This window comes from Sphaerodactylus townsendi, linkage group LG09 (assembly GCF_021028975.2).
Source record: "Sphaerodactylus townsendi isolate TG3544 linkage group LG09, MPM_Stown_v2.3, whole genome shotgun sequence".
NCBI lineage: Eukaryota > Metazoa > Chordata > Lepidosauria > Squamata > Sphaerodactylidae > Sphaerodactylus > Sphaerodactylus townsendi.
The window spans coordinates 57,874,823-57,900,036 of record NC_059433.1 but is presented as its reverse complement, the minus strand read 5'-3'; the positions used below and the strand labels follow the sequence as shown (position 1 = coordinate 57,900,036).

At 41.1% G+C, this 25,214-nt stretch overlaps 1 protein-coding gene across 5 annotated transcripts in view; it reads left to right on the top strand.

Moving 5' to 3' along the window:
- ASPH (aspartate beta-hydroxylase) overlaps positions 1–25,214 on the top strand; it is a 145,834-nt gene that overhangs the window by 46,584 nt on the left and 74,036 nt on the right. For all 5 annotated transcript variants that reach the window (XM_048507294.1, XM_048507291.1, XM_048507293.1 and 2 more), the window contains 5 exons: positions 13,878–13,970; positions 18,319–18,402; positions 18,894–19,055; positions 20,550–20,600; positions 21,951–22,007. In XM_048507294.1, the coding sequence (XP_048363251.1) occupies positions 13,878–13,970; positions 18,319–18,402; positions 18,894–19,055; positions 20,550–20,600; positions 21,951–22,007 (447 nt within the window). The remainder of the gene's footprint in view (positions 1–13,877; positions 13,971–18,318; positions 18,403–18,893; positions 19,056–20,549; positions 20,601–21,950; positions 22,008–25,214) is intronic.

Here is a 25,214-nt window from a genome sequence, read left to right as displayed (position 1 = left end):
AGAGAAGTTGAGTCTTCCCTGAAGAGGTGTGCTGCCGCCAACCAGCAAACCAGCTATAGGGGGTAATTTAACTGGTAAGGGACGCAGGGGGGGGGGCGCAGGGGCAGAACTCGGGCGCCATTTTCTCCTGGTACACCTCTGAGTCCAACCCCCCATCCCATACAGGAATAACACAATCAAAGCATTCCTGACAGATGGCCATCCAGCCTCTGTTTAAAACCTCCAAAGAAGGAGATTCCACCACACTCTGAGGCAGTGTATTCCACTTATTGTCAGGAAGTTCTTCCTGATGTTTAGGTGGAATCTCTTTTCCTTACCTTGAATTCATTACTCCTAGTCTCTGGAGCAGTAGAAAACAATCTTGCTCCCTCTTCAATGTGACATCTCTTCAAATAGCCATATTGAAACATAGCTATCATGTCACCCCTTAACCTTCTCCAGACTAAACAGACTCAGCTCCCCAAGTCTCTCCTCAGAGGGCATGGATTGCAGACCTTTTACCATTTTGATAACCCCCTCTGGACCCATTCTAGCTTGTCAATATCCTTCTTGAATTGTGGTCCCCAGAACTGGACACAGTATCCCAGGTGAGGTCTGACTAATGCAGAATAGAGAGGTACTATTACATCCCTCAATCTAAACACTATATTCCTATTGCTACAGCCCAGAATTGCATTAGCTTTCTTGCTGCTGCATCACGCTACTGACTCATGTTCAGTTTGTGGTCTGCTAAGATTCCCACATCCCGTTCACATGTACCAGTTGTCAAGCTAGGTGTCACTCATCTGTTCATTTCATTTTTTCTACCTTGTAGTTATCTTCACTGAATCTTTTTAATCCAGTAAATTACAATGGGAATGATATGTGTATCCAATGGCAGGACAAGTGTCAGCATGTATTTCTATCAAGTTACCTACAGCAGGTGAAATTGCATAATGATTTTTTGAAAATACTGGTTAACGTGGGCAGCAGAGAAAATATTTTACAAATCTTGTAGGGGTGGTATGTTACGCCAAAATGACATCAGGAGCCTATAATAAACATTGGTGACATAATAGAAGAATTGGTACTGTCTTTCATATCTAGTGGTAGTGTCCAGCAGAACCTAATAAATACCAGATATTTGAAGAGATAAATAGAATTGTACTTTGTGAGGTAACTTGTAAGCCTAAAGTAGCCCTCTTAAGCAGCTTACCTCAAGATATACAGCAGAAAATTCAATACATGCTCAAAAATCTTTTGGTAGCAGCCAGACAATATTAATGCAAGCCTGGAAACAGCTAGACCTGCTTGATATGGATAATTAGGCTCATAAAGTATGACACACTGTATTGATGGATAAAATTACTGCATATAACAAAATGCAAGAAGGAAAAAGGAAGGCCAAGCAGATTTTTTATTAAAACATGGTGTTTTTTTATTTTATCCTAGAACAGAGGTAAACCCACTGAATGGGTTAAAGAGAATATTCTGAGATATATTTGAACAAGAGACCATCAGATAACAAATAGATTTGCATTTGATAGCAGTATGTACTGTTACTACAATGATGATTCATGTATTTTTGTGTGTTTTGCTGCTGTTTTTTCCCCTTTTTTCTTCCTTTAATTGAAATATGATAGATTTTTTTAAAAATTCTGTTCTGAAATTAAAAGTTGTAATTACCACTGAATTACTGCTATACAGTTTTTATTAAGCTTCATTGAAACTACAGTGAAGCAGTATACCGTAAACCATGTAAGGCAGTTGTTTTGTTTTGAGAACACAGATTTTGATATTGCTGTTTGAAAAGATAAGTGTGGGGAAACAGTAATTAAATAATTGCTGTTCAAATGGGATAAACTTTGTGGATTTTTAAATATAAATTTGGAAATTTAATATAAATCAGGAAATTTATCACTTGTTCTGTAGTGAAATTTATCACTTGTTCTGTAGTGAATTCCTGTTTTATACTGAAAACCTAATTCGTTGAGGAAATTTTATATCTTTCTGAGCCTGTTGGCACCTTTGGAATTCTGATACAGGATAGTGGATGCAACCACAAAATAGCCACCCCAAGAAGCAGAGCCAACCACAAAATGTCAGAGAGTACGGTCAGGCATAAATCTAATAGTAACTCTTCCACAGAATCTCTGTTTAACAGAATAACTTGTAAGCAGACAAAGATGTTTGTGCTGTGTGGCAGCTTTTGCCAACTTTTTAAAAATCCACACAACTAATCAGATCTCCATTGGCCAGTCAGAAACCCTGCTGGGCAGATGCCCCATTTGGCCTTTCAGTTTTTTATAAAATTGCTTGGTTGGTATGAAGAAAGGAGTCCATGAATGTCATGTCACCCTTGAGGATCCCTGCTATAATACAATACTTTTTAAAGCTCTGAATTTTCTTGGAAATAAATTTTTTTCTTGTGAAACAGCAGTCTGTATCCAACTACTTTTCCTTATTGTCTCTGTTAGTTCTGTGTTGTGTCCTGATTTACTTTCTGAGGGTCCTATGTACCTTAGCTCTCTTCTTCTTGTTATGTTATTCTTTCTCCTTCACTCTGAGTGCCCAAGAAAGCATGCCATGGATTGATTAGAAAATACTACTTGCACTCATCAGTATATATATGGTTTTTAAATAAATTTCTTATTTAAGCATTGTGTATTTTCCCCCAATGTAAAGTACCTGATATTGGCCATTCTATGCCTTTATTCAGTCAATGTAGCAACAAGCATCTAAAACCTCCCTTTAGTCTGATTCTGTTCTTAGTTACTTAAGAAGATTCTATATATTTTAAAATGCTTTTTATTAGTTTAAGTATAACAGTATCATATACATACAGAAATACATCAAATGTATCAATATCTAACAACAGAAATAATAACAAAAACTAATATTAAATACAAAACTGGAAAAAAAACCACATAACACTAACACTAACAAGTATGTACAGAGAAAATCTGTATGCTTTTCCAAGACTGTATATTTTACAGTCTTGGGAAAGCATACAGATTTTCTCTGTATGTACTTGTCTTTTTTGTGATATGTGTACACCATTATGCTGTATTCCCCGGCTGACAAACTCTGAAGGAAAAATGGATGTATGAATAATGTTTAGTTTTCCAGCCAACTACTCTGTCCAGATACTGCTTCTGTATGTCTTCTGCTATAGTTTTTCACCAGTAACTTGGTTGAAAATCCAAACTACCACCATATATGTTTTGTAGAAGGGACAAATAAGTGTGGTTTTCCCCATATCTTTTTATTTTGAGTGGAATGTTCATTTTTTAAAAAAGCTTGGTATAGTAAAGCACAATGGGGAAGGGGTGAGAAGGTGTGGTACAATGATGTCTGGTGAAATTGTGTAGATTTGCACTGGTAAACTTTGAGCTTGTTTAGTATGTATAACCTCTTCAAGACAATGCTTGTAACCTGTTTCCATCTTATGAAAATCAGGACGGCCACTTGAAGGGATAGTCAAGAAGAAGGCTAAAGTCAGAGGTACTTTGCCGGTCAAACAATAGTGACCTTTACTGAACACTGTTTTTTAATGTCCCAAATGCATGGGTTTTTGTAAATGTGTGTACTAATACTAGATGCTGTTTGTGCCAAACAGGAATGTGGCATCTTTCATTTGAAATTTACATGTGCATCTAACCCCAGTGGGATAGGGAATTACATATGCAACCAGATATTATGCTTGCAGTTTCCTGGTCAAGCACAGCAGCCAGTGCTGTGTGTCCAACCTAGTTATTTTTTTTAAAAAAATCCTGATAATCAGCTGACATGGGGTGATAAGAGAAGGGTAGATTCAATCTTCTGGCTTGTTTTCCCCAGCCAAGTAGGTTTTTGGCTAGTGTTTTATCTGCTGAGTACGTACTTGGATGACCTGGGACCTCTGTGCAAGTGAATATGGTCTTGGCCATTTTAGCTAATTTGCTAATAGTAGTTTTTAATGGCCCTAGATTATTTTATTTTATTTTTCACAACTCCCCCTAAGAGACAGGCAGTCTAATCCAGGGGAACGGGCTGACTCCTCCTCTAGAGCCAGTGCACCTGTGTGCCAGCATGAGTGCTTATCCTGTAGACACAAGGAACAAATATGCTGGTGGAGAGGCAACTTAGCTGGGCACCATGTGGCTGTGCGGTGCCCGACCCAGAAGCTGCCTCTGTCTCTCAGGCCCTGCAGCACAAAACGCTGTGTTGGCTTGGCTAGGGGTGTTCTGGAGGGGGTTGACCTCCAGTTCCCGGTTGGCCCCCATGCATTGTAGGAGTTACTGGCAGAGGTACACCACAATTTTCATGTTGTATCTGTATTCTCCCCTATGGGCAATTCTTTAGTGAGTTTTTTAAAAAAACCTTTTCAGGCTTTCTTTGCTGTGGAAAAGCCTTTTGAGGGTATTGGGTGGCGCCAGAGTGGTGCCATCTTTGCCTACTAGCCCTATCTGGTTTGGGCTGTTACAGTCAGTTCTCTTTTTATTGTAATGCTATAAATACCCCTGTCTATTCTCTGGTACTTAGTAGTGTTCTTTGACAGGTATTTGCAGTGTTTCACCAATGTGCAGGGGGAGAGATGGGCATTAAAAGGACAGGATGCCTTCCTGCTCCTCTTGGTTCTTTGAAAATATCTGCACCTCATATATATGATTGTTCCTTGGAAAGAAGATTTTAAAACTTAGCAACTGGCAGATATCCCAGTATGGGAAAGGTTAAAAGCCTGTGTGCTAGTATTTGTTTACAAATGTTGCTTTTTCTTTGGAACATTTACTGCTTAAATGAAACTACTCATTTGACCCAGTGGCCTGAAGCAGTAACATCTTGAAATCTTCAATGCCTGTGAGTGTGTGTGGGCTTTGCCATCTTTGCATGGAAGCTGGTGAATGGTTGGATTGAGCTGTGCTTTAATCACAGTAAAAAAAAAAAGTCCATCTCATTAAACATGTAATCAAGGGCTGCTCTAGTTTGGTTCCTCAAATCCAGCATCCTAGTTTTTGCAGTCTGCCAGGTATGTAACTACTATGTATTAATTGCTGCATGGACCTACCTTTGATGTTAGGTGTAGATAGCGTTATCATAGCCTCTATCCCTGTTGCCCAGAACACAAATATGTAATGGAAGAGAGGTAGCCTGCTGATCAATTTAATTTCCATTGTTGCCAAGCACAATGGAAGGTGGGAGTGAACTTGTTTCTTGAAAACGGCTGCATGGGCACTAGGTTGCATCTCAATAATTCAGTGAAAGCATAGAGGACCAGTTTTTACAGAAGCCCTAATGTAATGACACAAGTAATAATTTTTCAGTTTTTATTACAGCCCACAGGCCATTCAGAAACAGGAAAAGTACTTTTATAAAATTATCTACATAAAAACTTAGCATATATTATTCATCTTAAAATAACTAATAGTTTATACAGACCATAGGCCAGGCTACACTGATCTTATTGGCTCTTGGAAGCTAAGCAGGATTGGACCTGGTTAGTGTTTGGATGGGAGACTACCAAGGAAGAAGAGGACCACGATGCAGAAGCAGGCAGTGGCAAGCCGCCTCTGAGGCCCTTTCCGCACATGGGCGAAATTATGCCGGTGAAGGCGCAGGAACCGTTTGCACGCTAGTGTGCGAGCAGCTCCGACTTTACCCTCAGCCAGAGAGACGGCTCCATACGGAGAGGCGGCTCCACCTCCACTCACTGTCCCATCCAGCGTTGCTCTGGAGGGCTGCAGGGACCCGCCCACGCTGCCCTCCGACCTCCAGGGGTCGGAGGGCAGTGTGGGTGGGGCTCTGCAGTCCTCCAGAGCGACGCTGGATGGGACGGTGAGGGGAGGGGGAAAGTAGCGTCTTCCCTTAGGTGCTGTTCGCACTGCACCGATGGGAAGATGGTGCTTTGGAAAAAGCTTGCTTGTTTAGCGAGGTTAACAGGGGTGGCTTCACACCGCTCTCGGGCGGCCAGGACAGTGTTTTTGCCATCCCTGGGCCGCTGTATTATGCCCATGCGGAAAGGGCCTGAATGTTTCTTGCCTTGAAAACCCTATTGGGTTTCTGTAAGTTCGCTGTGACTTGATGGCACTTTCCACCACCAATGGTTTATATACAGGACATTAATTCAGCTCTTATTTTCATTACAGAGAACAGAAATCTATCTATAGATGCAGTACTTTTTGGGTGAACCAATAAGATTTTGAGAGTCTTACTCAGAGAACAGGTTTTTATCAAACAGCACAGGTTACAATAATTCCAGGTGTGCATACACATAACATGTGCACAGGAAAAATACATGAACCGATGTTTTAGGGAGGTTAGCAGAGCAAGGAGAAAATGTACAATTAAATAGAATGTAATTGTATCTTCCTGTCAAGACTGTAGATGCTGGCACATTAAATCTAGCCATCTTAAATTAATGGCAATATTTTGGAGATTACACATGCATTACTGTACGCTTATAGTAGCTAAGTTGAATAGTAGGGGCAAACACACATGATGAGCTTTAGCCAATAATTTTTGAAGATCAGTATCGTTTATATAGTCTTCAATAGCTAAATTAGCTTTAATTAATCCCATAGATTTTTTTAGAAGTGAAGAAGAGTTTGGATTTTTACCCTACCTTTCTCTCCTGGAAGAAGACTCAAGGTGGCCTACAAGCTCCTTTCTCTCCCCACAACAGGCACCTTGTGGGGTAGGTGGGGCTGAGAGAGTTTCTGAAGAACTGTGACTAGCCCAAGGTCACCCAGCAGGAATGTAGGAGTGTGGAGACACATCTGATTCACCAGATAAGCCTCCGCTACTCAGGGGAAGGATTGGGGAATCAAACCCGGTTATCCAGATTAGAATCCACCTGCTCTTAACCACTATACTGGCTCTCTAAAAGAACGTGAAAGACCAAAACAATCAGTTTCTCATCTATTTACTTAAACCAATTTACAGCATAAGAATCATACATTGTGCTATAAATAAAATTAATAATTGTGAGTTTTTTCAGAAAGATGTTTTTTAATAAAGGCTGGAATTGTTCTTTACTTTTTAAACATTTTCCCCTGGATACTATATTCTTTGAGTTTTTAAAACTTATATTTGTTTATTTTATTTTAGTAGATTTAATATCCTAAGGAATAAGAGGGGAAGTCCTCCTATGGATTAAAAACTGGTTGAGAAACAGGAAGCAAAGAGTGGGTGTCAATGGGAAATTCTCACAATGGAGAGATGTAGGGAGTGGTGTCCCCCAAGGATCCGTTTTGGGACCAGTGCTCTTTAACCTATTCATAAATGACATGGAAGTAGGGATGGGTAGCGTGGTGGCCAAGTTTGCAGATGATACCAAATTATGTAGGGTGGTGAGAACCGCAAAGGATTGCGAAGAGCTCCAAGCGGACCTTGATAAATTAGGTGAGTGGGCTAGGAAATGGCAAATGCAGTTCAATGTAGCTAAATGTAAAGTGATGCACATAGGGGCAAAAAATCCAAACTTCACATACACGCTACAGGGGTCAGTGCTATCAGTCACAGACCAGGAAAGGGATTTGGGCGTCTTGATGATAGTTCCATGGGAATGTCAACTCAATGCATGGCAGCTGTGAAAAAGGCAAACTCTATGCTGGGGATAATTAGGAAAGGAATTGAGAATAAAACTGCAAAGATTGTCATGCCCTTATATAAAGCCGTGGTGCGACCGCACTTGGAGTACTGTGTTCAGTTCTGGTCGCCACATCTCAAAAAGGATATTGAGGAGATAGAAAAAGTGCAGAGAAGGGCAACGAGGATGATTGAGGGACTAGAGCGCCTTCCTTATGAGGAGAGGCTGCAGCGTTTGGGACTCTTTAGTTTGGAGAGGAGGCGGGTGAGGGGGGATATGATTGAAGTCTATAAAATTATGCATGGGGTAGAAAATGTTGACAGAGAGAAATTTTTCTCTCTTTCTCACAATACTAGAACCAGGGGGCATTCATTGAAAATGCTGGGGGGAAGAATTAGGACTAATAAAAGGAAACACTTCTTCACGCAACGTGTGATTGGTGTTTGGAATATGCTGCCACAGGAGGTGGTGATGGCCACTAACCTGGATAACTTTAAAAGGGGCTTGGACAGATTTATGGAGGAGAAGTCGATTTATGGCTACCAATCTTGATCCTCTTTGATCTGAGATTGCAAATGCCTTAACAGACCAGGTGATCGGGAGCAACAGCCACAGAAGGCCATTGCTTTCACATCCTGCAGGTGAGCTCCCAAAGGCACCTGGTGGACCACTGCGAGTAGCAGAGAGCTGAACTAGATGGACTCTGGTCTGATCCAGCTGGCTTGTTCTTATGTTCTTATGTTCTTATGATCTCCTTTTCTCCCCTCTCCCTAGTAATGTTTACAAGAACTTTTTGTCTGTCTTATTCAGTCACAGTATTTCCATTTTGCAAGAAAAAATATGTCCAGATGGGGATTAAGATAACTTTCCTCTATATTCTGCTCACATGTTATGATATCTTCAATAGGGTTCTTATATTTGCAGAGAAGGTTTCTTCTACAATAGAAAAAAACAAATGAAGTATTCTGTTGTGCACTTTCACAAGGCCAGTTGCTCCCTGGATTATTTAAAAAAAATTTATTTAAGTTATTTCTGGTTTGCCTTTCTCACTGGAACTCAAGGCAGATTACACAGAATGAGCAATGCCGTCAACAGAATGAGGCAGTCCATAAACAGTGCAATAGGATTAGGTTGTAAAACCAGCCAGAACTCTAAAAACAGGATTTTAAAAACAACTGAAGCAAAGAAGAAGTATGAACATGAGACATTAAATTATGCAAAATTACATGGTTATTTACCAAAATTACACCTACGTACAGCAAGTGATACACAGTAGTATAGACTGCAGTTCTTAATAGGTTAATCAAGTAACTTTGTGAATCATTTTGTCCTCATATCTTACAAATTATACTTTTAAAGTGTTTAAGCTGGATACAGGCTATCTCCACATGGGGTGTGAAAAGTATGAAATTAATAGAGCATCTTGAGACTTTATGAGTGAGCAGAGCGGAGGTGGTCAGGGATACAGCCCAACTATCCGCTCTGCTCAGCTAAGAATAGAAAAAAAGTATACTAAAGGACTGAGGTGAAAAACCAGTGCTTGACTCTACTATTTTGAAGGAAGAGTTTAGTTCCTCCTCCACCCCAAATGGCCTGTGAGCGCAGCTTCTTCATGGAGCCTTTGCTACCATGCAGTTCCAGCAAAAGAGGTATATACTTTCCTCCATCTTGAAGGGGAAAGCCACAGGAGTCCCACATATCATGCTCAAAAACAGCATGACGGTTGTTACCCCCAAATACAGGAGTATTCTGTCTTCAGCCTGAGGAAAAATCCCCACGTGGAAGCAGCCATGGTTTGTGGTCCTGCTTAGTACTCTTCATTTCTCTCTGCCCATAAATCTAGAACATTCTAAAAATATATTTACTATCAGGACATGAATTAAATCTATTTTGAGGTGATAGAGAAAGCAAAAAGGAAAGAGATGCTTCCCAGTGTCTACTAAATTCTTACCCAATGATTTCTGGATTTTGAGTAAGTCTTTTCTTATCAGTGTACACCTTGTTCACTGCATTCATATAACCTGTTATCTAACTTGATCAATCATGAATAATGGTCCTTACAAGTTACACAGATCCAGGAAGAGCGTTGTTTCAGGTGGCTGGCTGGAATTTTTTCCATGTATGGGCTTTACTTATGAATAAGTAACCCAGATTATGGTACTTGCTTATGAGAAATATGCTTTTGTTTTTTGCAAGTATATACCTGCAGGTTACATAAACAGAACATTCCATGAGAATGGGGGAGAAAAACAAGATTAGCATACTTCTGTCTCCTAAAAAAGCTCCTAAGGCACCCTGTAAAGCCATCAAATTTTGAGATGTATAATACAGTAATATGTCCATTTGCTAAATCTCTTTGTACAAATCAGAGATCTCCTCATTCTTAGACACATTCATTTCTGTTCAACAATTTCTAATGGAACTTCATGAGAACAGAAGTGTTAAGCCAAATATTTCATCAGACAGCTTATGATGTGTTTAAATTGGTTTACTTTTTGATCAGCTGCTTGTAGAGGTACTTTAGAAATCAGTCCTTACAGTTTAATAAGTTTCAAATGAAGCATAAAAACAATCAGAGGTTCAGAATGCTTTTTAGCACTTCGAAGTATGCTAGTGTTTTAACACAGTTCTTCAGGCATTACTAATACTGTGTGGTGAAGTTCTTTGGAAATGAAAATATGAGTTTGGTCTGGAGTTGGAATGGTGGCATGCATTTGACTTGCTGAAACTTGATCTCTTAATGTATGTTCCTTAACAAACATTTCCCCCTTTTTTAATGAAAAAATAAACCAAAAAGAAAAAGAGATCAAAGAACCAGCAAGGAAAGGAAAGCAAGAATTAAAGAAGGAAAGCAGAGATGAAGAAAAGAAGAAACTGAAGAGGAAAGTTGATGACTTGGACAAAAAGGATAAAAATGCTGCTGACAAGGCCAAGAGAGACAAAAAAGCTGAAAAGGAAAGATCAGGGCCAGGCAAAAGCATCAAAAATAAAGGAGCCGTAAAGGAATTGGGTAGCGGCAAAGATACAGATACGAAAAAAATAGCCAAGAATCCTTCTAAAGCATCTGAAAATTCTGCAAAGGGAGACGAGAAGAGAAAAAGGGTGAAGTGATCATATTTTCCATTCTTGAATTGATATCACGAGACCTGTTGGTCGTAAGAAAACGGAGCACCACAAGGGGAAATGTTTTGAGTTGGTTCGAATAAACAAAAATATCAAAGCTTTTGCAGAAATAGCCTTAGTACATTGTATATGTTCATCATGATCAAATTCCCATTTGTACATAGTGTACCCGATCATTAACTCTTCTACATTCTTATTGTGCTGAGATCAATTATATAACCTTGTTTTTGGTACCTTATCTCACACTTAAGGCTAAATAAAGGAAAAAATTTGAAATACTTGAGCGTAGTATTTATTTCATGCTGAACTACTAGAGTTGGGAAGGGTGGAGGGGAAGCACTTCAAAAATGGATCAGTTATGTTGTATTAAACTTTTAGTGATGAAATATTTCATTAAGATGCATAGCATTTTTCAGAATGAAGTAAAATAGATCTCTGCTTATTATTGAAAAACTAAGTCCATGGAATAACAAGGATCATAAAGGTATAAGTCAGTGGTGGCGAACCTATGGCACGGGTGCCAGAGCTGGCACTCAGAACTCTTTCTGTGGGCACGCACACACAGAATTTGTCGTGGGGGGGGGGGGCTTGCTTCTGAGTAAACACTCCTAGGGTTGTGATTCACCCATTCAAAGCATTGCATGGTTGCTTCAAAGCAAAGCCACCGACTACCACCAAGCTTACTCCTGCGTGCCTTGGAGCCAATAATTTTTCCTTAACTAAAACCTCAGTATTCAGGTTAAATTGTATTGGCACTTTGCAATAAATAAGTGGGTTTTGGGTTGCAGTTTGGGTACTTGGTCTCGAAAAGGTTTGCCATCACTGGTATAACTGGACCAGTAAACAAGCATATAGCAATGTGGTTATATGAAGCTAATTGTGATACTAACTTTGGGTTATACTTCCAGGAAATTATTTTCTTAGAACCATGGTTTTGCTTTCTGCCCTGTGGAAAATGGAATGCACTATTCCATTTATTCCAGTTTTAAATACATGGCTGACAATACATAATCTCTAAAGACTCTCTCTATAGCCACTTGGACACTCATTTAATCAGTTAAGGAGAGAAAATCACTTGAGGGGAGAGAGCGTTTGAGAAAGTATTGTGAAACAATCTGGAATAATATAAAGATAAACATGAATAGGTGGGACTGCAGTTAGTGCAAGCACTGAAAATTCATGACTGTAGCTCATGATGTTTGCTGGTCCTAAAATGAGATGAACTATGTAGTGTAGTAGGTACAGCTTTTTACTTTCAACATGGTCCTGAAAAGCATTTCTAATGTATCATGAGGTATGACACTTTGTATAATTGCATAAGTATCAGTGGCAAAGAAATGAAGGATAGAGTAAAATATAAAATAATATATGTCTTCCTTGCATTAATATCTAGCACTACATTTTTCATTTTCATTTAAAATCAGTCTTTATACAGAATGGGATTTCACTGTACAGGGAGATCAGTCATAGAGACTAGGGTTGAGAGTGGGATTTCCCAGTGATGTACAACAACCTACTCTTAGATGCATTCAGTATTAACCTGTACAACAAGAGTAAGTACTGATAAACCACTGGTTACTTTTTAATAATTCTTGTAACATTAGCAACACTAGTCTAAACATTCACACTTTTTTGAGGAAAACTAGTTTGTCCCTTTGGTCTTTATACACTGGAGAAATCCTTGTTCATAAACTAGTCATTCATTTTATGGAACGAACAAAAGTATTCCTGAGAAGAAATCATATCTTCCATGGTTTTCTACCTCATCCTTTCCCCAGAAAAGAACCACTGATTTATTTTTATAATGAAATTAATGTTCTGTGAGTCTTACTTGATCTGGTCTTCACACATTGGATATAACGTTGTATATAACAGCCAACCTTTATTTCTAGAAATGAGAAATTGCAATCGCACATATCGGGTTTCCATACTATTTAGATGTACATTCAGCACATGGAACTTTTGATGTAGTTTGTGTATTTAATCATTTAATACTTTTTTGTGAATTTATATATACTGCCTTAAAATTAATCAGATCTATTCTGAAAAATTAGCGTCCATTTATTTTGCAGTTGATCATACAGAGATTGTATCAACTTATTGAAATCTATTGAAACTATTGAAATTATTCAGTGGGACATTGAAGAATCAAACAAATCATATTTCTTGACAATTCCTGAGAGTCCTAATTGTTACTGCCTCCTCTGTAATTGTACCAGTTCAAGAAGAATAATTGGAAGATAAGTAAAAATAACAGCATACCTGACTTATTTTTGGCACACAACGTTAGGAAATTCTGGATATGCTTCTTTGTACATCTCATTTGCTTCAGTGAATGAAAGAAGCTTCGAATACCTTGTTCACCAATATTGTAACTTGCATATGTCACTCCTTGAAAATTCTTCCCACTACTTGATTCATGGTGGAGGGCAGGAGTGACAAAAAAGGGAGCAAAGGGGGAGTAGATTTGGCACATGCTATAGAGACAGATAATAGCGGAAATAGGGGGAACCTTCTGTTTCTCACAACAGCCCAATATATATTTGGGTGCTGTGTGGTTTCCGGGCTGTATGGCCGTGTTCTAGCAGCATTCTCTCCTGACGTTTCGCCTGCATCTGTGGCTGGCATCTTCAGAGGATCAGCCACAGATGCAGGCGAAACGTCAGGAGAGAATGCTGCTAGAACACGGCCATACAGCCTGGAAACCACACAGCACCCAAGTGATTCCGGCCGTGAAAGCCTTCGACAGCCCAATATATATTTAGAATGGCTTTTTATAGTAATGGTACTATTAATTCATGTGCTAATTTTTGTTAGTTAGTAAATATCTGCAGGCATCCACTGACCTTATTTGAAAATATTTCCTCAGAAGTCAAATTTTTTCTCATTAAGTCCTACAAAGCTGTATTTTGAATTCACCTGATTTGTACAGCCACTCATTTAGAAACAAAACACATATACAAAAATTAGTGTATGCATTTTAAAGAGACTGTTTCTCTTCAAGCAGTTTCTAAACAAAATTTGGGTATTTAAAATACTTTTGGGGGTGTCATTGGGGACGGAGCATTACCTCACCAAAAAGATCCAGTATCTGCACAGGTAGGTCTACAGCACCCTTTTTAGAGACCATATTCTCTTACTGGTATCTTGCCAAATCACAATGAAGTACCCAAAAGACTGAACTTAACTTTATAACTGAACAATGCAGGACTCAAAGAAAGATCTGTACTTGAACAACCAACACTAGAAGATGCTGAAGAGGTGATTCATCAGCCTGCAGACCAGCAACCCATTAGAGCAGGTAAGTTCTCCACAAAATCACAGAAAAATATATCATTCTTTCATTTACTTATTCTGGGTGCAGGACATTATAATGTCTTATCTATACTAAAATATTTTTCCTGGTATTTGATATCCTTGGTTTGCCATGATCTAAATGAAATGTTCCCAAATGTCTGAAAACAGAATGTGGGCATCTTCCATTGTGATCTTTACCACCATAAGAATTATTTCAAAATTACTTCAGTCAAAGTGTAGATGTGTGATGCTTACAGCAGTTTCACCTTTAACAAGTTTCCTGATGTTTAATGTCTTCCTGCTATTTGTTCATGCAAGTGATTAAGTACCTTGTTCGGTATATGTGCTGATGTATCAGTACATTGTTATGTAGATATCTATTTTCCAAATAATTTCAAGCAATAGAAGTATACCTGGTCAGTCTTTGATGTACATTGTAGTCTTCTACATAATGAAAACTTTGGTCACCTATTAGAATTGTCACCAAGTTGATTGATTAAATTGGCAAACAAATAAAACCCAATATTTTGTTTTCAGATGACATATATGTAGCAAATCATCTTAGAGAAGAGACATTCTTATGTGTGGTAGAAGAGGGAATATTGTTATCCAAAATGGTGGGAGTCTGTCCCTTTTAGAGTGGGGAATGAGTGAGAACAATCTCTTGGCTTAGTACAGGGGTCCCCAAACTACGGCCCGGGGGCCAAATGTGGCCCCCTGAAGGCATTTATCCGGCCCGCCAGGCATGGCGGCGATGGCTCCATTCATGTGCAGTGAGGGCTCGAGGGAGAGGAGGAACTGGCCCCAACATTATTGATTGCAAGTTACATGATGGCACCCCAAATCTCCATGAATTTTCTCTTGACCCAGAGTTGGAAATCTTACATGTGGCTTAAACGCATGCTCAACCCCTTCCCTCCTCAGCTTCTCCCATGTGTTGCTCTCAGGCTTTCTGTTCCTTAGCCTCACTCCCGTGGCATCAGCCAGGCTGGCAAATGTCCTTTCGCTGGCTGGGAGGAAAGAACCCAGGAAGATACCTGATCCTGGGTTAGATGGAATGTTTCATTGGGAAAGTTCTGCTTTTTTTTTTACAGGGGAAGGTATTCCACAGCCTCCCCAACAATATTTGGAGCCCACCATGTACTTGACATACTTTGGTCACTGTTCTAAAAATAGACCATGACAGAAAGGCTGAAAGGTGAAATCAAACATTTTACAATCATTTGTGCATAGGAATTTGTTTATAGTTTTTTTTAGTCCGGTCCTCCAACAGTCTGAGGGACAGTGAACTGGCCCCCTGTTTAAAAAGTTTGGGGACCCCTGGCTTAGTAAAAGGTCAGGCAGGCTTAAGATCTTTGTTGCCTATGTATACCAAGGTCAGTTTTTGAAAGACATCTGCAGGAGAGCAAAATAAAATTTAATAATTTTATTAAGGGAAAATAGGAGTACACAAGCATAATAATCAAAGCAGCAGAACACAGTCCTAGGATATAAGCAGTTGAGAGGTTAGGTTTGGTAAGGAAAGGTAAGGATTATAGTCACTTGATCTTGGATCAAGTGGAAAAGTCCGATGAACAGAGCTGAGTGACACGCATTAGCTCGGGTAGAAGAAAGATCAACATATTAGGGACAAAATCAATAGACAGAGAGCTGTCCAGAAATATTGAATACTGGCTCATGCGAGAAGGAACTTCTTGTAGGGATAAAGGGACCCCGGGGGTTATTCAGAGTGGCCCTTAATCTCCCAAGACAGCGGAATCCTTCCCTTCTGGGGAATAATAAGAGGCAGACATCAATAATGGTTTGAGTAGGATGTTGTGGGTTTTCTGGGTTGTATCCCTATACAACCTGGAAAACCCACAACATCCTAGTGATTCCAACCGTGAAAGGCTTCAACAGTACAGTGGTTTGAGTACTTAGCCTGATGGCAGAGATAGAATCAATCATAGCTGTAAAAACAATGGTGATGTAAATAAGGTGGACATTAGAGAGATGAAAGAGGAAGAGGTTTTTGGGTTAGTAAAATACTGGCAGAAATACTTGGCAAAAACATTAACAAGTCCTTTGTCTTTGCATGTCAGAAATTCTAGGGTTGGAGATTGGAATGTTCTCCAGGGCAGGGGCATTGTGTTAGCTTTAGGAAGGGTGCAAGGCAGGTAATCTGTAGCGCAGATATGGTCAAGGGCAAGTCCTGACAAGTTTTTTCTGTGCCCTTATGGGTACACTAGCCAATGCAGAGAATGGACTCCCCATTTTGATCTGGCACTACTAGGCACCCCAAGGGTTGGCAGGATTACTTTCTTAAAACAGAGCCCCCTTCCGCCACCTACCATGGGTCAGTCTGGTAACAATATCTCTTCCAATATGGTGCTTGTCATCTGCAGTTTCTAGAAATGTTTGTATTTTAATTTTATATTTTAAGAGCCCAGGATTTAACTTGGCAGTGTTTTCTAAATCAAAAGATTTATCAAGCACCTAAACTAGCTGCTTAATTCATTTGCAGCCATATTTATCTCTTCAAACTCTATCAAAGTTAAAAGAGGGGCAGCCCAATCCAGATGGGGGAGGGGAAAGCAAACATACATAGGGAGTAGAGGGCTGCACCAATGCATTTGCTCCCTTTGTCAGCGCAGGGGACACCCCCCACTGGTGGAGGGGGCAAAGATATTGGCAGCCAGCCATCCCTCAGCTCCACAGTAGCAAAACTCAGAAGTTGGGGCCACCATGGAACATCAGTATAAGTCTGCTTAGCTTATGGGCACTTGGGGCTGCTGGAGGGTTTTTTGTTTTCCCTCCGTTCTGCACCAGCCAAAGTCCATTTGGAGACATGGTGGCAGTGCCTTTGCCATGCCATCTCCAGTTTCTGTGGCACTCCTACCTAACCGGATTGTAATGTTTATTAGTTTTTATTTTTGTTTTTAAATTTAACCACTACATTTAAAGGCCATGAAAAGTTATAAACAGCATGAAATCAGTAGACTTAACATTGGTAGGCACTTAAACAAAAGACCAGGAGGAAAATATAACTCTTCAAGAGGACAGAAGATCTCTCTTTCCAGAAGCGGATGAATTCACATCCCTGCTCCTCATATTTTCAATGAGGGATATGTCTATAATAATGAGGGCTAATATGATCCTTTCCCCAAAAAACTTATAGGATTGTAGGGAACATTATGTATAAACAGGTGTATGGAAAGCTGCCTTTATTTCATCTAACTTAATCAGATTTTCTGTGGTCTAGTCTAATGCTAGAATTTGAAATCAACGTTCCTATGCAGAGGACCCAATTATGTGTATGAACAGCTTTATGAATAGAATTAGGCACTCCCCCCCCCTTCCAAATAGTAGGTACCATCCTGCATTATAATCTGCTGTGAAAATCCCCTTTGCTTTAAAACTGCCAACTGATGTGCCATGCAGGCCTTCCACTTTTTATTGAAAGTTTTTACATTTTACAGCTAAGTATTCTGTTGTACATTTTACAGCTAAGTATTCAGTTCTGTAGCCTTTATGGCGGCTTGAAGAAAAATAATGGAGGCTCCTCCCTTGGTATTAGAACCTGATGTGTGTTTCATTTTTAAAACTATTTGGAATCTTTTATCTAAGAGATGAAGAACTATGAATAACTCCACCCAACAGCTTAAGAGTAGAATAAGAGTGAAATACATTCTGAGTCGTGTTGATGCCCAGGATATAAAAATTGTGCTTGTTTGTTCTTTGTATAAGCCACACCTGCTTATTTTCAAGCCTATTATTTATGTAAGGACAGCAACGTCTCTCAGGAATCCAAATTATTCAACAGATAGCTAGTTCTATGCAAGTTATGAATACAGTGTGATAGTTGGATTGTAATCATTTTCCAGACTAATCACCTACTTTCATTGCTTCTATATTTGATAAATTATGCTTTTGTTGGATTTGCAAAATGAATACCAAAAAAGACATTTGCTTATTGCTGTCTGGCCCTTGTCTGAATAAAATTTAGGATAGATTTGGTTTTTTATTTAGCTGGCACATTCCTGAAAAGCCACTGTCCTGCAGGGCTATTGGTCCCAGGATCAAGCCTAGCTGAGCTCCACAGGCCTCTTGGCTCAGACCTGGTCTGTTGAAACACAGGAGAAAATAAGCCATTGTCTAGACCTAAGCCAAACAGCCCCAGGGAGCAGCTGAACTTACTCCTGGACCATTTCAACAGCTTGATCCTCCCTGGTCGTTTAGTATATAGGTCCAGTTATAGAAACTTATTAATGCTCATTTTTTGTTTATAGGGATCTGTTTTAATTTTTTTCTGGGTTTCAGTAATTTCAAGTTCAATCTTTCCTTTCCTTTCCCTTTTTGTTGAATTCTGTAAGCTAAAGAAGAACACAGGAGTGCTGAAGCAGAACCTGAAGATGAAATCGACTCTCTGCTGCGTGAGGCTCTCAACTTACAACTTGGTATGGATTTATAGCTTTCAGTTGTTCATCTAATTTCCATTTTCTGAGTTAAAATAGATAGCTGTATCTCCCAGTTCTTAGAGAGCAATGAGTTATTTTGATTAGTGAATGGTTACTTACAGATCTCACTGAACGTTCTACTATTGTTGTAGGCAACTTGCTGACTTTCTAATGTAGAATGGTAATGGTGCTTAATAAGGGTTTTTTTCTCACTAATGTTGCCAAGAATACCAATGGATAAAAGTATCCCATAATAACTTGTGTAGACACCATCCAGCTACAGTTAAACACTTTTCCCATTGTTTCCCACTGAAGAAGCAAGTGTGTGCTTTAATCTGTCCCTCTGACAGCAAAAAGACTAAAATGTGCTTAACTTCGGCTGGATTGCATTTATGTTTGCTTTTTAATTGAGATAACTGGGGCATGCAGTTGAGATGTTTTGCTTTCTGTTCAGATGCTGCTTACATATTTTCAATGCTTTTGTTAAAAAGGAGAAATAGATGAAGAACACGAAGAAACACAGTTTCAGCAGGAAGAGAATAATGAAATACCAGAAGATACTGTTGAAGTTCCTGCAGTAGAGGCAGACTATGATGGGGAATTTGAAGATAAAATGCTAGACATACTAACAACCCCAGAATCCTTCCAGGAAGGTACCTGACCCGTTGAACTTATCAAGCATGTTTTTCATGCATTTGTGCAACATTTTCTATATATCATAGAATTGATGAACTTTTAATATTTTGTATATTCAACATTTCCTAGAATCTTTGCAGTACCATGTATACTAGATTTCATATGAATAAGTAATGCACAGAACAAAATAACACAAAACAAAGTAATAATCCAGTTTTTTAATTGTTTGTAATTGCCATCTTTGGAGTGATGGGTGTATTTAAAACCAAAAGTGGTAAAGCACTAGTATTGAGAATTTTGTAATAGCTACATTTTAGTGTTGTATGTTAGTTCTCAGAATATAGATAGGTGTCTGGGTTTGTTCATGTTACCCCATTCACAAGTGATTGAGCACACATTAGAGACCTGTTTCATATGTACACGTTCAGACTAGGTTCTGTACATAGACTGACCTTAGGCCTGTTTCTTAATCACTATTAACCCATGTGTCCTCATCCAACCATGAAGCATTTTTAAGAGACTAAAGAGTCATATTTGACACATCACACTGAACTCTTGTCAGAATAGACGAAACAAGGAAGAGTTTGAATGTGAGTGGAGAGGAATAGAGAAAGGCACATCAGTCCTTTAAATTCTGGTTCTACTATTTCAGGTCGATAAAGCCTGCAACTTTTCTGAAAATTTTGAAACTGCTAAATAAAAATGCTTTCCTATCAAACCTAAATGTATTTTACTTGTGAACAACATAAAATACATCATTTATAACTTTGAATGTAAAATTGTCCTGTTTGGCATTCTTATGGAACTATAAACATCTTCATTTTCTGTATGAAAAATTGCAAGTATACTCAGTACTTGAAAAAGGGTTACAAACTGCTGTATCCTGTGCTAGTGTAGCCCATGTGTCTTTACTTTTTTGTCATTTGGTGGGAAGAACAATTACAGAAGATGGAAAACAAATTCTGCAGTAAACAAAAGAAAGTATATTGTTAGGACACTTTCTCAGAGTTATAACAGATAGGACTGTCAGCATGTTTGGGTTTTAAGCAAAACTGTAGCATTGAAAACAAGTCTTTAATAATGTATTATTTAAAAAGTATAACATATTAACTTGCCAATTTTTTAATATTGAAACAAAAATCATGAAAATATTATATATGGGTTTTTAGTACTGTCCAATATGTTCCTCAAAGTTCATGCTGTACATTTTGAGTATGAAAAAAACTTACCGTAAAAAGCATTTTAGTCATTCTATAAGAGAAAATGTTTCATAGGAATTTCTTTTCAGCATCCCCAACAAATTTTCCAACCTTTTCAAAAGGCCTTGGTGACCCCCACCCCTGGCTCAGTTTTTAAAAATTATTATTATTTGTTTTGTTTTCTGAGCCCTCACATCTCTTAAGTGTATGATATGTCTGTAAATTGGTAGGTTGGTTTGTTGCTTAATACTCTCTGTGTTTTCACCCAGAATTTTTAATGTATTCAAAAACAAATATTTTATTTACACTTAGAATCTCCGAGTGACCATGAAGTACGAGAACCAGAACTGCATGAATCTCATGGTACGTCTTGCTTCTGAGATATGTTGAATATGGAAGTTCTCACTTGAAGAGAGGAGAACATTCTGAGAGGTTTATGTATTCTTTATATGATTCCTGCGTGGGATCTGTGGGTTGTGACTGCTGAAGTCATAAGTCTGCTAAAAACCTCATGGAGTTCAAGCTGGCATCTGAAATGAAACATACTGCCCTCCCCAGCTGACAAATGAGGCTTATAGTTCTGGAACAATTGTTTTTGAACCAGAGGACAGAGGCCTATGCAATGAGGAATGTGACCACTAAAACCTTTATAGACAAGGCCATTACTCCATGGGGTCTAAGGAGCATGGCATCACTTTTACAGTCACTGGCATCCTTTAATGATCCTTGTCCTCTCTGGGCAGGTTCAGGTTGGAAACTAGACTTGCCAGAGAGCTGTCTGCCACAGGAACTCAAAGGATCAAGTTGGTTTTAGGGAAGAATGGAAACTGGCTTTTGTAATGGCCTATATGGAGTCTCTGAGTTACTGCATGGCCCAATCTTTAATTTTGGAGGAGAAAAAAAAGGAAAAGAACACTACTCCTATACACTTTCCCACCAAAAGACCTAAGTAGAACTTCATCTGCCACATGCTGGACCATCTTTGTGTTATAATGCTCTGCTTGGGTCCTAGTGTTTTCCTAGTTCAGACAAAACTTCAGACCAAACCTCATCTTTGTGACTGTTTCGGGGGGTCAGGGAGTTGTTTAAGTCCAAGAGATTGAGCATTTTTAAGACCTTTACAGAGGTGTAAGAGAAGTTCTGACCTGAAAAAAAGCAATTAGAATGTTGCATCTCTGTGTGTGTGTATGGCGAGTTGCTTTACATCTCACAATTCTTCCACCTCCCTGCCCAAGTGCTGAGGTCCCTGGACAAAATGGTGAAGGAATATTCCTTTTCTCTCTGGGAGGAATAGGATGACTTCGTGCAGAGGTGGCTCAGGAAATGTTTACTAGCAGTCCTTGAAGGAACAGCTTGGCTAGAGACAAATTATTTTGCACCTCTGCAGAGCCTGCTGTTTGGATGAAGGGGGATTAGGGAGAAGGAGAGAATTCATATGCAAAATAATTATGCTTTACTCTTCATTTTCAGTCATAGTATGTCAGTTCAAAGCTGTTGAAAGAAATATTATGTTCTTTTTTTTTTGCTTCAGTTAAGTAGGATGGTATTCAAGGGGAAGCAGTAGTGAGACTATTATACCTCTATTTAAAATTAGCTTGCTTCTCTGTGGTGGCTTTGAAGTTAGTCAGATCAAGGTAACAATTCCTACTTCGATGGTAGTGATAGTGGTAATGGCTTCTTGTGGCTTAATATAAACAATGTCTTCATTTTCAGATAATCATGAATATGACACAGAAGTAGAAGAAAATATATATGAACCAGTAGAAGCAGGTATGTTTGGTTATGACTCTTATAAATTTAGGAATAATCGTTTTCCCGGACGGGGCCGGGAAACGACCGGCAGGCTGGTGGACAAGGCGTGAGTTGGGGCGGCGGCGGCGGCATGAGTGGTTCAGCGATCCCTCCTGCCGCTTGCCTGTCTTACCCCGCTCGTTCCCAGTGCCTTCTCTGCCGTGGCTGCGTTCTCTGTGCCTCCCTTACTGTGGCTCCGCACCTCCCCCGCTATGGCTGCATTGACTCGCCTTGTGGTGCTGGCCCCTTCCGCACCGACGGATTGGTGACTGCGCCCAGGGTGACCGGGAGACGAGGACATACGAGGGGCGGAGAATTTGAGGACTCCCTTAGATTCTTCTGAAAACTCGGGCTTGGGCATGTATCGGGGATACTTGGCATGGCCCGGTTCCATCGGGCCCTCTGCAGCAGTGAAAATCTGGGCGCGGAGACTGCATTGGTGTTCACAGTGGGAGGCAGCAGATGCAAAAAACCTGGTGCTTCCTCTGATACAACAAGCCCTGATCTTTGTCTCGAGACGGCAGTGGCGGTGGCAGCAACAGCAGCATATGCACTTTGTGAGCAGTTGGGAGTGACTTCGGAGGGAAGCCAGGAGGCTGGCTATTTTCAGCCGGTTTCCCTGAGTTTCTCTGCGGACACAGCTGTTCTATCTGGCTGGGGCGTGCCGACCGTGAGAGGGCTGGGCACGTCACGCTTTCAGGAGCAAGCCCAGAATACAGAGCACCTCGTTTGGGACCTAAGCGGAGTGGCTGGTGGCAGGAGCCCCCCCGATTGTTGCTCTGTTCTGCTGGCCCCTCCGGATCTCCCCCAATTTGGATGATCACACGCGAGCAGGGGGCGTGGGTGGTGTGAGTCCCATGCCTGCTGTTCATGTAACAGCTGTGTTATTTCTCTTAACGGGAACTGACGGACAGTCACTGCCTGCTCCAGCAAGGAGCGCGAGAATCTGGTGGCAGCAGTTTCTCCTATGGTCATCTGGCGCCCTCTGCTGGTCCTCTATGCCTGACTTTGGATTATAGTTCTATGACTTAGGGGATAGTAGTGAGATAGGTGTAGCTAGTTGTTATAGGCTATATTATATTAGTGTCAGGTTTTATATTGTATTAGTTTAGGTTTTGAGGGTAGTTAGATTAGTTATTTATGTGTTTATGTGTTTGGAGGTAATTAGATCTTTTCCAGCCATTGTAGATCAGGTTAGTGTTAATTTAGTATTTATTATTGTCATTAGCAAGGCTGGTCCCACTTTGTGGGGACATTAGCCGGGTTGTTGAGTAGCGGGGGGTTGGTGAAGTGATGGGGGCGCCGGTCCTGGGGCTGGGAATCCCAGTGGTGATAGGGCGGGGTAAATATAGCGGTAGGCGGTGGCCTGTTGATAGAAGGCGGACGAGATACGGATATGTTCGTTCACCTTCTGACCTCCGACCTATCTCGAGGAACGAGGATGGCAGGGTTCAGGAACACTCCGCTTCGTCCCTGGTGTTGATCAATGCCAGGTCCATCAATAATAAGACCGCCATACTCCGAGATTTTCGAGGGTTCCAGCAAGAGTGGACCTGGCTTGTGTCACGAAACCTGGAGTGCGTGGTGAGACCATTGCCTTAAGTAGAGTCAGCGCCACCAGGTTTCGCGTGCCTCCACCAGTCACGAACCCGGGGCCGGGGGGGTGGAGTGGCAATGTTCATTCGTGATTCTATTCCCTTCAGGGCTGCCCCAGTCCCAGAGATTCCCGGCATGGAATGTGTCGGTCTTGAGTGGTTGGCCGTGGAGAGGTTGGCTGTTCTTCTGGTGTACCGGTCGCCTAGCGCGCCGGGAGACAGCCTGCCACGCCTGCTGGAGGTGGTGGCAGACTGGGCATTGCGGTTCCCTAGACTTATTGTCTTGGGTGACTTCAATGTCCATGTCGACGCCGCCTCGTGTGCAGCGGCTGTGGACCTAGTGTCATCCATGGCGACGCTGGGCCTCTCCCTTGTAAATTCTGGCCCCACTCACGAAGCCGGCCATAGGCTGGACCTAGTCTTTGGGTTGGGGATCGATATGGTCGTATCCTCTGTCGACAGAGTGCCATGGTCCGACCATTACGCCCTGAAGGTCCGGGTGGACCTGCCACAACACGCCCGTCTAGGCGACGGGCCAATTTATGCCCGCCCGCGGAGACTTATGGATCCACTTGGTTTCCTGAATGCTCTGCGGGACCCTGAACCTGCCGGCACACTCGATGAGCAGGTGGAGGACTGGAACTCCCGGCTCTCCGATGCCATCGAGGTTGTTGCCCCCCGGAGGAGCTACGGAGGAGCTACGCCAGATGAAGCGGGCGCTTAGACGACTAGAGCGAGTATGGAGGAAATCTTGTGACGGAGCTGCACGAGCATCTTATAGGACGTTTATGAAAGCCTATGAGATGGCGACGAAGGAGGCGAAGAGAGTATTCTCCTCCTCCTCTCGCATCTGCTAGCTCACGCCCAGCACAATTATTTCGTATAATTCGGTCTTTAACCTCTTTATCGGAAGGTTCTACAAACTATCAATTGGCTATTAGCTGTGAGGCATTTATGAGCTTTTTCGCAGACAAAGTCACGTCGCTCCGCCATGACCTTCCTCCTACATTGCCGTCTTCTGGCCCTTGTTTGGCCCAGTTCTCCCTGCTCTCCGAAGCCGCAGTTGACAGGGCCCTGGCTGCTGTTAGACCTACTACTTGTCCTCTGGATCCGTGCCCCTCCTGGCTTATTAAAACCTGCCAGGCGGAGTTACGACCCCATCTGTTGAATATCATCAATAGCTCCCTTGAGCAAGGAGTTTTTCCGGATGGGTTGAAGGAGGCAGTGGTCCGCCCACTCTTGAAAAGACCATCATTAGATCCGGGGGATCTGGCCAATTACCGCCCTGTCTCGAATCTTTCGTTTCTGGGGAAGGTAATTGAGAGAGTGGTGTTGGAGCAGCTTCAGGGTTTCCTGGATGACACATCGGCTTTCGACCCCTTCCAGTCCGGCTTCCGTGCTGGGCATGGGACGGAGGCAGCTCTTCTCGCCGTCACAGATACGCTCCGTATGCAGCTTGACCGAGGCGGATCGGCGCTGCTGGTTTTGTTAGACCTTACAGCAGCGTTTGATGTGGTCGACCACGACCTTTTGGCCCACCGCCTGGCCCTTTCCGGGGTGCGGGGCATTGTCCTTCAATGGATTGTCGTTC